General features: G+C 42.6%; 1 protein-coding gene across 2 annotated transcripts in view; it reads left to right on the forward strand.

The window, feature by feature from the left end:
- Positions 1 to 14,678, forward strand: part of arhgap5 (Rho GTPase activating protein 5) — a 126,265-nt gene that overhangs the window by 89,598 nt on the left and 21,989 nt on the right. For both annotated transcript variants that reach the window (XM_067991428.1, XM_067991427.1), the window contains exon 4: positions 1,691 to 1,768. In XM_067991428.1, coding sequence (XP_067847529.1) covers positions 1,691 to 1,768 — 78 coding nt within the window. The remainder of the gene's footprint in view (positions 1 to 1,690; positions 1,769 to 14,678) is intronic.

A 14,678-nucleotide genomic window follows, 5' to 3' on the forward strand; every position in this document is an offset into this window, starting at 1 on the left:
GCATGGACTGCTTCATTATCTGAGGAATTGCAAATGGAGCTAAATATCATCAGCGAACAGTCCTACCTCTGACCTTATGATGTAGTGAAGATCATTGATGAAGCCGCTGAAGATAGTTCGACCCAGGACACTGCCCTGAGGAACTCTTGCAGCGATGTCCTGGGGCTTAGTTGATTGGCTGTCACCCACACCAACTATTTTCCTTTGTGCTTGGTATGACTCCAGCCACTGGAGAGTTTTCCCCCGATCCGCATTGACTTCAGTTTTACTAGGGCTCCTTGGTGCCACACTTGGCCAAATGCTGCCTTGATGTCAAGGACAGTTACTCTCGTTTCACCTCTGGAATTCAGTTCTTGTGTCCATATTTGGATCCAAGGCTGTAATGAGGTCTCGGGCCAAGTAGTTCTGGCGGAACTCAAATTAAGCATCGGTAAGCAGGTTTTTGGTGAGTAAGTGCCACTTGATAGTACTGTTGATGACTCCTTCCATCACTTTGTTGATGATTTAGAGTAGGCTGTTGGGATGGAAGTAGGCTGGGTTCTGTGAAAAAATTCACAAAATTGGCCAGCTATATCCTGCTTTTTGTTGACCGGACATAGCTTGGGCAATTTTCCACATTGTCAGGTAGATGCTAGTGTTGTATGTGTACTGGTACAGCTGAGCTAAGGGTGTGGCTAGTAGTGGAACACAGGTCTTCCTTAGTACATCCGGGATATTGTTGGGGCCTGTAGCCTTTGCTGTGTGCAGTGCACTTAGCCGTTTCTTGATGTCACGTAGACTAAATTGAATTGACTGAGACTGGCATCTGTGCTAGTGAAGTCCTCAGGAGGAGGTCGAGAAGGATCATCCACAGTGCACTTCTGGCTGACTGTGGTTGCGAGCACTTGAGCCTTGCCTTTTGCAGTTGCGTGCTGGGTCAGCACCACCATTGAGGATGGGGATGTTCATGGCACCTCCCTCTTCTGTTATTTGCTTAATTGTCCGTCACCATTTGCAACTTGGTTGTGGGATTGCATAGTTCTGTCTATACCATGCTGCTTCCGTTGTTTAGCATGCATGTGGTCCTGTGTTGTAGCATCACTAGGTTGGCACCTCGTTTTCAGGTGCACATTAATTTGGCTCTGATATTATAACTCTAAGCACTAACTTTGTGGATAAAACTTTTAATACAGTTTTTTCCCCCCTTTTGAAATAGGAAGAAAATTAGACATATAAATGTTGGTTGTAATCTAAACAGTTTCTTCCTCTCTCTTACAGGAGTTTCAAACAGATTGGTTCTTTTCAAGCAGACTTTTTTTAACAATCACTGTTTTTAAATCCTGGTAAAATCCTAGATTTTAAATATTCCACAAATTAAATTTAAAAAGAAACTGGCATTCATATACAAACTGAATCAATCACACAGCATTGTTTAAGTTTTGAATTATATCTCTCTCCTACCTGTATAGTTGACAATATTATATTGAAATGAGCTTGATACAGTGATCTGAACTGCAGATTTTTTAAATTGTTTATGTACTATGACTGGATTTAAAGGAGCAGCAAATCAAAAGTAGACAAAAATAACTTACTTTTGTCACAGGCGATTTAAGTAATAGGGTTTTCATTCAGTGCAAAATAATTAAGAGTATTTTAATTTTTAAACCCATTGTCTATATAATTTGGTAACACGCTCTTATTTTCTTCAAAGGTTTGAACACTGAAGGACTGTATCGTGTAAGTGGAAACAAGACTGATCAAGATAACATTCAAAGACAGTTTGATCAAGGTATCATTCAATACCATTGTTGCTAATTGATAAATTAGCTTTTTTGTCAATAATATATCACAGAATTGGCATCTTTCTGTAAATACGTACAGGGTTAAAAAGCCAATGGACTAACTTGTTTTGATGCTTTGGTGCTGGGACTACTGTTGTTCACTATTTACATAAACAATTTGGACTCTGGAATCGGAAGTACAATTTCAGAATTTGTGGATGACACCAAATTGGGTCGTATCGTCAAAACTGAGGAAGACTGTGACAAAATACAAAATGTTAATAAACTTTGCAGAATGGGTGTGTAAATGGCAAATGAATTTCAATAGACACAAGTGTGAGATAGTGCCTTTTGATAGGAAGAATAAGGAGGCCATATTCTCCTCAAAAAATAACTGTCATCGGAGTAGAGGAGCAAAGGGATGTAGGGGTGATGATTCACAAAAGGAGCAACTCAAGTTAACAAGGCCATAAAATATGCAAACAAAGCACTGGGGTTCATTTGTAGAGGAATAGAATTGAAAAGCAGTGAAGTTATGTTAAACTTACATAGAACCTTGGTTAGACCTCCATTAGAGTACCACAGTATTGGACTCATGTTACAAAAAGAAGAAGGTGCAAGAAAGATTTGTAAAGATGATACCAGAACTGAGAGATTATAACTATCAGGAAAGACTGAATAGGCAAGGGCTCTTTTTTCTAGATTTTCTAGAAAAGGGAAGGCTGAGGGGTGACCTAATAGGTCTTTAAAATTATGAAAAGGTAAACGTAGAGAAGGTGTTTCCACTTGGGGAGTACAAAACTAGGAGTCATAAATATAAGATAGTCAATAATAAATCCAATAAGGAATTCAGGAGAAACTTATTTACCCAGAGAGTGGTTAGAATGTGGAACTTGCTACAACACGGAGTAGTTGAGGCAAATAGCATAGATGAGTTTAAGGGGACGCCAGATAAGTACATGATCGAGAAAGGAATATAAGGATATGCTGATAGGGTTAGATGAAGTAGAGTGGGAGGAGGCTCGTTTGGAGCATAAACACTGGCATGGGCCAGAATGGCCTGTTTCTATGCTGTAAATTCTTTGTAAGGGAGCAGGAGGTGTGTCTCATGGATGAAAGAGAGCTCAAAGAAGGCATTATGGGAGAGAAAGTAGAGAGAGATGGGTTCAGGGCCTGGGCACGTTGGATCCTGGAGGGAGATTTGGTGTGGGAGGGAGCAATGGAGGCAGCTGAATGATGATCTCGTCCTTAGTGACAGAGACTTTATGAGCTCCTCGCACTTGTTGTATGTGAGGGTGGCTGGGGCAATGAAGGCAGGTTTAATGAGACAGTTGGCCATGGAGAAAAGAAGCTGGGGGTTTTGTTTGCTCTCCAGGGTGATACTGGAGTATTAGGTAGCTTTGGCCGAGGATAATGAGGCCTGATAATGCTTGAAATGATCCAGCCTGATCTGGTGATAGATGGCAAAACTAGTTTTGTGATCGGCTCGAGTCTGCGCCCTTTGGACTTGGGGGATTGAAGATGGGTACTGTATCAGAGATGGGATTATGATGGGAGAGACTGAAGTTTATGCTGGGTCAAGGGCATGAAAGGCGAAGCTGAAGGAGTATCGTGGTAAATGGAAGGCCAGCTTAAGTGCAAAAAGCTGAAGGTTCTGCAAGGATGGAAAGATTGATGGAGTTAAGGAGTTGTACAGATTTAACAGAAATTTAAATTAATTGTAATTGGCCCAGTCTTAAAAGTTTTACACTGTCATTTGTTGTGGATAACTACCAAATTTCATGTAAATAGATGATGTATTCTAGTATTTATTGGTCTTAACTATGAACACCCTGCAGAAAAACACAGAAGTTTGTAGTACTGAGTCTTTTCAGGCAGTGCTAAATCATTCTAGGGAACACAGGGTAAATTTTGTCCAACTGCTTCGAATTATAATGTATAGCCTCACACATACTAACGTTTAAGTGATAGGAATTAGTACAGCTATTTATTCTATGTAAGAATCATTTTAAAAAATATTTTAATTAGCTTACAACTTAATAAGTATATCATTTGAAATTTGTAGGTAACTTAAATCCTGGTGAACATTTTTTGCTTTATAATATGTACCTGAAGTGTTCTGAAATGCACCAGATGTGAAGAAAATTCTGGCAAGTGTAACATATAGTGTGGAGCCAAGTTAGGGAGTCAACCCTCTGTGAAAGAGCAACAATTTCTGAAACTTTGTATCTTTATAAGTAAATACATAATTCAGTAGTTTTCTCCCCTTTTTAAGGTTGCATACTCTAAAAATTAAAATCAGACTTCATATCAAATGGATAGTCTTGCATTTTTGCCAGTCATTGGCAGAAAAAGAGGAAAACGTCAATGTCATAGGCCTGTCTGCCTCTAATTTCAATCTTGGCCACCCTTCAATTTTTTATGGAATCTACATACAACATAATTTCTCTATACTTTTAAAAGATGATAAACTGCACATAGACCACCATGACAAAGAAGGCAAATGAATTGTCTTATTGATTTGTTGCTGCAAATTTGCTTTTGGAACTCAAGTTTATAGTGGTGCAAACGTCAGTTCAGATTTTCTTTCCCATATGATGGGGGAAGCTCAATGCTTCTGCTTGCATTTCCCTATGGTTGTGTGGCTGAAATTGGGAATTTTTGATTGGGGGATTCAACTTGTAACTGCCACTATATAAAGTGTTCTCGTGTTCCAATTTGTTTCTGCCATCTGTTTGTGGACTGCTTGGTGATCCTTTGAAAAAAAAAATCATAAAATGCAATTTGAAGCAGTGTTTAAACAGTCCAGACAAAATGTGTATCATTTCTGCTGTTAGTGTTATGTTTCCAACCATTTTCATGGATGGACTACAGTTGATCTTTTACAAAACTGAAAGTAGATATAGAACAAACCAAGAAAAACATCAAAAATGTTTAGGTTTGATGTAATGAAAAGCTTTTAAGTGTATGAATTAACAAATTTCTAATTCTAAAACCAGATATTTAGAGTCATAGAGTCATACAGCACGCATAGAGGCCCTTCGGCCCATCGTGTCCGCGCCGGCCATCAGCCCTCATAAAAGATATATGGCTAACATTTAAGGAACGAATGCATGAATTGCAACAATTATACATTCCTTTCTGGCGCAAAAACACAAAAGGAAAAGCAGCCCAACCATGGCTAACAAAAGAAATTAAGGATAGTATTAGATCCAAAGAGGAGTCATATAAAGTCGCCAGAAAAAGTAGCAAGCCTGAGGATTGGGAGCAGTTTAGAATTCAGCAAAAAAGGACCAAGAGATTGATTAAGAGGGGAAAAATAGAGTATGAGAGTAAACTTGCAAGGAACATGAAAGTGGACTGTAAAAGCTTCTACAAGTATGTAAAAAGAAAAAGATTAGTGAAGACAATGTAGGTCCCTTACAGTCAAACGAGAGAATTTATAATGGGGAACAAGGACATTCAGGACTGAGATGAGAAATTTCTTCACTCAGAGTGGTAAACCTGTGGAATTCTCTACCACAGAAGGATGTAGAGGCCAAGTCATTGAATATATTTAAGAAGGAGCCAGATAGATTTCTAGACACAAAAGGCATCAAGGGATATGGAGAGAGAGCAGGAATATGGTATTGAGGTAGAGGATCAGCCATGATCATATTGAATGGCGAAGCAGGCTTAAAGGACCAAATGGCCGACTCCTCCTATTTTCCATGTTTCAAATCAAAAATAGGCTGTTTTAAGATTAAAAAATTGACATTTCAACACATGGATGGAAAGGCACTTTTTTGGATGTTTAGAATTGTATAATCCAAGCTATGCTGTTGGATAATATGTTAATTGGACCAGGCGGCAGTGTAAATAGAAGTAGAGTTGATATCCAAGTATTTGTGATGAGCGCTGATTAGTTTACTCTTAAATTCAGATATGGAATTATTTCAGGAACCTTTGTGCTTGTAAAAACTTAATGGGGCAGATTTTCATCTTCACCGCACAGGTGGTAATCTGGCAGTTTGAATTGCCCGCCCTTTATAGAACCCACCTGAAATCAGATGGGCAGACAATCCAACCTGCCAGATTACCTCCTGGGCAATGAAGATGAAAATCTACCTCAATGGGTCAATTATGCACCATTTTGTGCCTTGTTGCATGTAACCTGGTACAAATGAGACATATTTTGAATAATGCTGCCTCAGTTACAACAGCCAGGTAGAATATAGAAAGTTCAGAGGGGAAGTGAAAAAGGAAATCAGAGGGGCAAAGCGAGAGTATGAGAATAGACTGGCGGCCAACATAAAAGAGAATCCAGAAATCTTCTGTAGGCATGTAAATGGGTAGTAAGAGGAGGGGTGGGACCAAAAAGGAGATCTACGCATGGAGGCATTGGGTATGGCTGAGGTACCAAATGAGTACTTTGCATCTGTCTTTACCAAGGAAGAAGATGCTGCCAAAGTCACAGTAAAAGAGGTAGTTGAGATCGTGGATGGGCTAAAAATTGATATAGGAGGTACTAGAAAGGCAGGCTGTACTTAAGTAGATAAGTCACCCAGCCCGGATGTGATGCATTCTAGGTTGCTGAGGGAAGGAAGGGTGGAAATTGCAGAAGTACGAGCCATAATCTTCCAAACATCCTTTGATACGGGGGTGGTGCCAGAGGAGAGGACTGGAAAATTGCAGATGTTACACCCTTGATCAAAAAAGGGTGTAAGGATAAACCCAGTAACTACAGGCCAGTCAGTTTAACCTCAGTGGCTGGGAAACTTTTAGAAACGATAATCCGGGACAAAATTAACAGTCACTTGGACAGTGTGGATTAATTAAGGAAAGCCAGCATGGATTTGTTAAAGGCAAATCGTGAATAACCAACTTGATTGAGTTTTTTGATGAGGTAATAGAGAGGGTCGATGAGGGCAATGCGGTTGATGTTATGTATATGGGCTTCCAAAAGGCATTTGATAAAGTGCCGCATAATAGACTTGTCCTCAAAGTTGAAGCCCGTGGAATAAAGGAGACAGTGGCAGACATGGATACGAAATTGGCTAAGTAATAGGAAACAGAGAGTAGTGGTGAACGGTTGTTTTTCGGACAGGAGGGAGGTATACTGTGGTGTTCCCCCGGGGTCGGTACTAGGAACGTGCTTTTTTTGATATATATTAATGACTTGGACTTGGGTGTACAGGCACAATTTCAAAATTTGCAGATGACACAAAACTTGAAAGAGTAGTGAACAGTGAGGAGGATAGTGATATACTTCAAGAGGACATAGACAGGTGGAATGGGCGGACACGTGGCAGATGAAATTCAATGCAGAAAAGTGTGAAGTGATACATTTCTGTAGGAAGAACGAGGAGAGGCAATATAAACTGAAGGGTAAAATTCTAATAGGGTTGCAGGAACAGAGAGATCTGGGAGTATATGTTCACAGGTCGTTGAAGGTGGCAGGGCAGGTTGAGAAAGCAGTTAAGAAAGCATATGGGATCCTGCTGGGATTTATAAACAGAGGCATAGAGTACAAAGCAAGGTAGTTATGATGAACCTTTATAAAACACTGGTTCGGCCACAACTGGAGTATTGTGTCCAGTTGTGGGCACCACACTTTAGGAAGGATGTGAAGGCCTTAGAGAGGGTGCAGAAAAAATTTACGAGAATGATTTCAGGGATGAGGGACTTCAGTTACGTGCATAGACTGGAGAAGCTGGGGTTGTTCTCTTAGATCAAAGACGGTTGCGCGGAGATTTGATAAGAGGTATTCAAAATCATGAAGGATTAAGACAGAGTAGATATACAGAAACTGTTCCCATTGGCGGAGGGGTCAAGAAACAGAGTACATAGATTTAAGGTGATTGGCAAAAGAACCAAAGGTGACATGAGAAAAAACTTTTTTACACAGTGAGTGGTTGGGATCTGGAATGCACTGCCTGAGGGTGTGGTGGAGGCAGATTCAATTGTGGCTTTAAAAAGGGAATTGGAAAGTACTTGAAGGGAAAAAATTTGCAAGGCTGCAGGGATAGGGCGGGGAGTGGAACTAGCTGGATTGCTCTTGCATAGAGCCGGCTCGGACTCAACGGGCCGGATGGCCTCCTCGTGCTGTAACCATTAAGAACATAAGAAATAGGAGCAGGAGTAGGCCAATTGGCCCCTCGATCCTGCTCCGCCATTCAATAAGATCATGGCTGATCTGATCCTAACCTCAAATCTAAATTCATGTCCAATTTCCTGCCCGCTCCCCATAACCCCTAATTCCCCTTCCTTCTAGGAAACTGTCTATTTCTGTTTTAAATTTATTTAATGATGTCGCTTCCACAGCTTCCTGGGGCAGCAAATTCCACAGACCCACCACCCTCTGAGTGAAGAAGTTTCTCCTCATCTCAGTTTTGAAAGTAGCCATGATGTGGAGATGCCGGTGATGGACTGGGGTGGACAAATGTAAGGAATCTTACAACACCAGGTTATAGTCCAACAAATTTATTTTAAAATCACAAGCTTTCGGAGATTATCCCCTTCGTCATCTGACGAAGGGGATAATCTCCGAAAGCTTGTGATTTTAAAATAAATTTGTTGGACTATAACCTGGTGTTGTAAGATTCCTTACATCAGTTTTGAAAGAGCAGCCCCTTATTCTAAGATTATGCCCCCTAGTTCTAGTTTCACCCATCCTTGGGAACATCCTTACCGCATCCACCCGATCAAGCCCCTTCACAATCTTATATGTTTCAATAAGATCGCCTCTCATTCTTCTGAACTCCAATGAGTAGAGTCCCAATCTACTCAACCTCTCCTCATATGTCCGCCCCCTCATCCCCGGGATTAACCGAGTGAATCTTCTTTGTACTGCCTCGAGAGCAAGTATGTCTTTTCTTAAGTATGGACACCAAAACTGTATGCAGTATTCCAGGTGCGGTCTCACCAATACCTTATATAACTGCAGCAATACCTCCCTGTTTTTATATTCTATCCCCCTAGCAATAAAAGCCAACATTCCGTTGGCCTTCTTGATCACCTGCATACTAACTTTTTGATTTTCTTGCACCAGGACCCCCAGATCCCTTTGTACTGCAGTACTTTCCAGTTTCTCGCCATTAAGATAATAACTTGCTCTGATTTTTCCTGCCAAAGTGCATAACCTCACATTTTCCAATATTGTATTGCATCTGCCAAATCTCCGCCCACTCACCCAGCCTGTCTATATCCCCTTGTAGGTTTTTTATGTCCTCCTCACTCTCTACTTTCCCTCCCATTTTTGTATCATCTGCAAACTTTGATATGTTACACTCTGTCCCCTCCTCCAAATCGTTAATATAGATTGTAAAGAGTTGGGGACCCAGCACCGACCCCTGCGGAACACCACTGGCTACTGGTTGCCAGTCCGAGAATGAACCATTTATCCCAACTCTCTGCTTCCTGTTAGATAACCAATCCTCCACCCATGCCAGAATATTACCCCCAATCCAGTGATTCTTTATCTTGAGCAATAATCTTTTATGTGGCACCTTGTCGAATGCCTTCTGGAAGTCTAAATACACTACGTCCACTGGTTCCCCTTTATCCACCCTGTACGTTATGTCCTCAAAGAACTCAAGCAAATTTGTCAGACATGACTTCCCCTTCGTAAAGCCATGCTGACTTTGTCCTATTAAATTATGTTTATCCAAATGTTCCGCTACTGTCTCCTTAATAATAGACTCCAAAATTTTACCCACCACAGATGTTAGGCTAACTGGTCTATAATTTCCAGCCTTCTGCCTACTACCCTTTTTAAATAAGGGTGTTACATTAGCAGTTTTCTAATCTGCCGGGACCTTTGCCGAGTCCAGAGAATTTTGGAAAATTATTACCAAAGTATCCACAATCCCTACTGCCACTTCCCTCAAGACCCTGGGATGTAAGCCATCAGGTCCAGGGGATTTATCTGCCTTGAGTCCCATTAATTTACTGAGTACCAATTCCTTAGTGATTTTAATCGTATTTAGCTCCTCCCCCCCCCCCCTAGAGCCCCCTGTTTGTCCAGTGTTGGGATATTCTTAGTGTCCTCTACCGTAAAGACTGAAACAAAATATTTGTTCAGCATTTTTGCCATCTCCATGTTTCCCACCATTAATTTCCCGGTCTCATCCTCTAAGGGACCTACGTTTGCCTTAGCCACCCTTTTTCTTTTTATATAACTGTAGAAACTCTTGCTATCTGTTTTTATATTTTTTGCTAATTTATTTTCATAATCTATCTTCCCTTTCTTAATCAATCCTTTAGTTAGTTTTTGCTGTCTTTTGAAGACTTCCCAATCTTCTATCCTCCCGCTAAGTTTGGCTACCTTATATGTCCTTGTTTTTAGTCGGATACTATCCTTAATTTCTTTACTTAGCCACGGATGACTGTCATTTCTTTTACACCCTTTTTTCCTCAGTGGAATATATATTTTTTGAAAGTTGTAAAATAACTCCTTAAATGAACACCACTGTTCATGTACCGTCTTACCCTTTAATCTATTTTCTCAGTCCACTTTAATCAATTCCGCTCTCATCCCATCATAGTCTCCTTTATTCAAGCTCAGTACGCTTGTTTGAGAACCAACCTTCTCACCCTCTAATTGGATATGGAATGTAACCATGTTATGGTCACTCATTCCAAGGGGATCCTTAACGAGGACATTATTAATTAATCCTGGCTCATTACACAGGACCAGGTCCAAGGTTGCCTGCCCCTTGTAGGATCAGTTACATACTGCTCAAGAAATCCATCCCTAATACACTCAATAAACTCTTCCTCAAGGCTGCCCTGCCCAATTTGATTTGTCCAGTTAATATGATAGTTAAAATCCCCCATAATTATAGCTGTTCCCTTGTTACATGCCCCGACTATTTCCTGATTAATACTTCTTCCAGCAGAGTTGCAACAATTAGGAGGCCTATATACTACGCCCACTAGTGTTTTTTTCCCCTTATCATTCCTTATCACTACCCAAACTGTTTCATTATCCTGATCCTTTGTCCCAATATCATTTCTCTGTATTACAGTGATTCCTTCCTTTACTAACATAGCCACCCCACCTCCCCTTCCTTCCTGCCTGTCCTTCCTGATTGTTAAATACCCTGGCATATTTAATTCCCAGTCGTTGTCACCCTGCAGCCATGTTTCTGTAATGGCCACAAGATCATACCCCAAAATAGATTTAACTGCCAATTTATTTAATTGCTCTTTGTGGTCCCTTTCTCTGTGCACATTGCCTACATAACAACCATAACCATTTTGGGGCACCCTGAGGGTGTGAAAGGTGCTACATAAATGCAAGTTAATTTTTCTTTCTAGTAGGTCTTAATGGAATTGACCCAATTATAGCTACTTTGTATACTGAAAGAAAAAAAATGAGAGACTTCATTTATAAAGCACCTTTCCTGACCTCATGACATATCATAATGCTTCACAACCAATTAAATACTTTTTTTTTGAAGTGTAGTCACCGTTGTAATGTAGGAAACGCGACAGCCAATTTGCGTACAGCAAGGTCCCACAAACAGCAATGAGATAAATGATTAGTTGATGTTGGTTGGGGGATAAATACTGGCAAGGACACCAGGGAGAACTCCTCTGCTCTTCAAATAATTCACGTGAGAGGGCAAACGAGGGCTTTGGTAAAATGTTGCATTTGAAAGACCGTATTTTATGTGCTGTATTTATGTCTTTATGATTTTAAATGGAGCATGAACATCCAAATGGAAATCCTGTCTAGAATCATTTTTATTAATTTTCTCCTTCATGTTGATTGAAACCAAGGCAGTTATGCTACGGGGTAGTTCTGCCAACACGGTAGAAAAAGATTGGTATGGCAGGAAGAAATCATAGTTGTCACCAGACCATCTGCCTCCCTCTTCAATCCGACCACCACTCAGTTTTACTCGACTAAAATAGACTTTGAGATGGTGACAAAAAGAACTTAATAGAAGTACATTGAAACCAGTACAAATGGACAGTCCCAAATAACTTAGATTGTAACATATACAAGCTGTACCTTGAAACCCCGCACACTCGCAAATTACGAACTACAGACAGCCTTCAGTGCACTGAGTCCGTTTACTATTTAAAACACGGGATACAGAGGTCAGCATGAGGCGGGTGAAAGAAACAGCTTTTGTGGAATGGGGAGCTCTTTACCCAGTATTCATTGCGGCAGAGAAACCGCTCTATCTCTGGGATTGAATGCATGCCCGGCTCTATCCCAGGGATAGAGCAGTTTCTCTGCCACTTTGGATGCTGGGTAACGAACTGCCCATTCGATAAAAGCCGGGAACTGCACCGGGCAACACTACATTTCACTCCACCAGTAGGTCAGGTGCAGATGAGCTGCTAATAGCCCCCTAGCCACCCTAGGGTTCCCAACCTTCCCGGAATGACTGGGAGTTTCCCGGAATCGAGGGTTCCCATCCCAGGTGCTGCCTCCAGCAGGAAATCGGGAATGGGGGGGGGGGGGAGGTTGGCAGGAATCGGGGGGCTTGAGAATGTGGAGGGGGAGAGATGGAGGCGAGGGCAGAGAGATGGGAAATGGGGCTCAGGGATGGGGGGGGAGTTGCAAACTGGCGAATGGGGGCTCGGGGGGAGAGATGCAGACTGAGGAATGGGGGTTCAAGGGGTGATGGAGACTGGGGAATGAGGACAGAGGGAGAGATGGGGAATGGGGGCTTGGAGAGTGGTGGGGAATGGGGGCTCGGGAAGACAGATGAAGACTGGGGAATGGGGGCTTGGGGAGAGATGGAGACTGGGGAATGGGGTGGGGGTGGGGACCAGCATTTCCTGCAGAGTCGGGAGCAGCAGCAGCAGCAGCAGCAAGGTGATCAGTGGGAGCAGCCCTGAGAGAGGAACAGCCAGTAAAGGGGTGAGTGAAACCTGGGGACCTTACTGTGGGTGAACAGTGAAAGAATATTTCCACTGGTAGGTGAATCGGGAACAAAAGGAAAGAGACAGAAGGTTCTCACTGGAAGAACCAAGGGGGTAGGGTGGAGGAAGCTTCTTGAACTGAGAGCTATTAGACCATGGGATCCTTCACCACATATGGCTATTGAGGTGGAGACTAAGACCTTATTTCAAAGGGAATGGGATAAATATTTAATCACGTGATGAGGTACCACACGGTCAGAGGTCATGTGATCAGAATGTTACGTGATCACACCTCCAGGAATGCCACCAGCCAGAGTTGTCAACCATAACCCACCCCGCAGAACTTCAAACATTAGCAGCTGCAGCACACGGAGGGAGGGGTTACCAGACATGAGTCGACAGGACATTAATCCACCCCCCCACCCCACCACCCACCAATTTGGCTGGGATCTCCCGGGCACTCCTGCCCTACTGCAGCTACCTCGCCTTGTGCAGGCTGCCAATGTAGCAGATCTCAGGATCAGGACATCCCTCCCTCCATGGAAAAGGACCCCAGGATGGCAATGAACTGGGAAACCCAACGAGCAGAAAATGAACTGAAATCATATCCCGCTGGCAGGGCTCCAGAATTAGGCACGATCCCAGTTGAGCACAAAAAAAAGAAGGAATGCTGCAGGAGGTACAGCCAATCCCAGAATATTTGGCTCATCCGGTTTATTGTACATACAATGACCATTTTGAAAATGAGGACATCTGCAAATAAAGGACACCTGATGCAAGTCCCTAATTTACAGGTTTCACTGTACATATATTGACCATTTTTAAAATAAATGCAAATTGTTGTTGCTGCTGTTGTGTAGCGCCTTTAACGTCATAAAACGTTCAAAGGCGCTTCATAGGAGCGATTATCAAACAAAATTTGACACTGAGCCACATAAGGAGATATTAGGACAGGTGATCAAAGAGGTAGGTTTTAAGGAGTGGTCGAGAGAGAGCCGGAGAGCATTCCGGAGCGGAGGGCCCAGGCAGCTGAAGGCATGGCTGCCAATGGTGGACCGATTAAAATTGGGGATGCGCAAGAGGTAAAAATTGGAGGAGCGCAGAGATCTCGCAGGGTTGTCGGGCTGGATTTGGTTACAGAGATGGTAAGGGATGAGGCCATGGAGGGATTTGAGAACAAGGATGAGAATTTTTAAATCGAGGCGTTCCTGGACTGGGAGCCAATGTAGGTCAGCAAGGACAGGGGTGTTGGATGAACAGGACTTGGTGCAAGTTAGGGTACGAGCAGCAGAGTTTTGGATGAGCTCAAGTTTATGGAGGGTGGAAGTATGGAGGCCAGCCAGGAGAGCATTGGAATAGTCACGCCTTGAGGTAACAAAGGCACGGATGAGGGTTTCAGCAGCAGATGAGCTAAGGCAGGGGCGGAGACTGGCAACGTTACGAAGGTGGAAGTAGGCAGTCTTGGTGATGGAGTGGATATGTGGTCGGAAGCTCAACTCGGTCAAATAGCTCGCCAAGTTTGCAAATGGCCTGATTCAGCATCAGAGAGAGAGATGGAGTCGGTGGATAGGGAACGGAGTTTGTGGCAGGGACGGAAGACAATGTCTTTGGTCTTCCCAGTATTTAGTTGGAGGAAATTTTTGCTCATCGAGTACTGGATGTCGGACAAGCAGTGTGACAAATCAGAGACAGCAGAGGGGTCGAGGGAGGTGGTGGTGAGGTAGAGTTGGGTGTCGTCAGCGTATGTGTGGAATCTGACGTGTTTTCGAATGATGTCGTCGAGGGGCAGCATGTAGGTGAGAAATAGGAGGGTCCAAGGACAGATCCCTGGGGTACGCCAGAGGTAACGGTGCAGGTGCGGGACACCTGATGCAAGTCCCTTAGGAATCCCTAATTTACAGGTTTCACTATTATTTTCCAGAAAAAAAACTCTGCACAACACAGGAGGCAGGCTGGCCAAGTGTGTGAATTTGCAGCTGCAAATTTGCATTTGGATCCTGTCACTTTTTTTTGTGGTGGCAACTTTATCTTCAGCAAAGTCAGCATAAATGAAAA

The sequence above is a fragment of the Heptranchias perlo genome, chromosome 10 (assembly GCF_035084215.1).
Source record: "Heptranchias perlo isolate sHepPer1 chromosome 10, sHepPer1.hap1, whole genome shotgun sequence".
NCBI lineage: Eukaryota > Metazoa > Chordata > Chondrichthyes > Hexanchiformes > Hexanchidae > Heptranchias > Heptranchias perlo.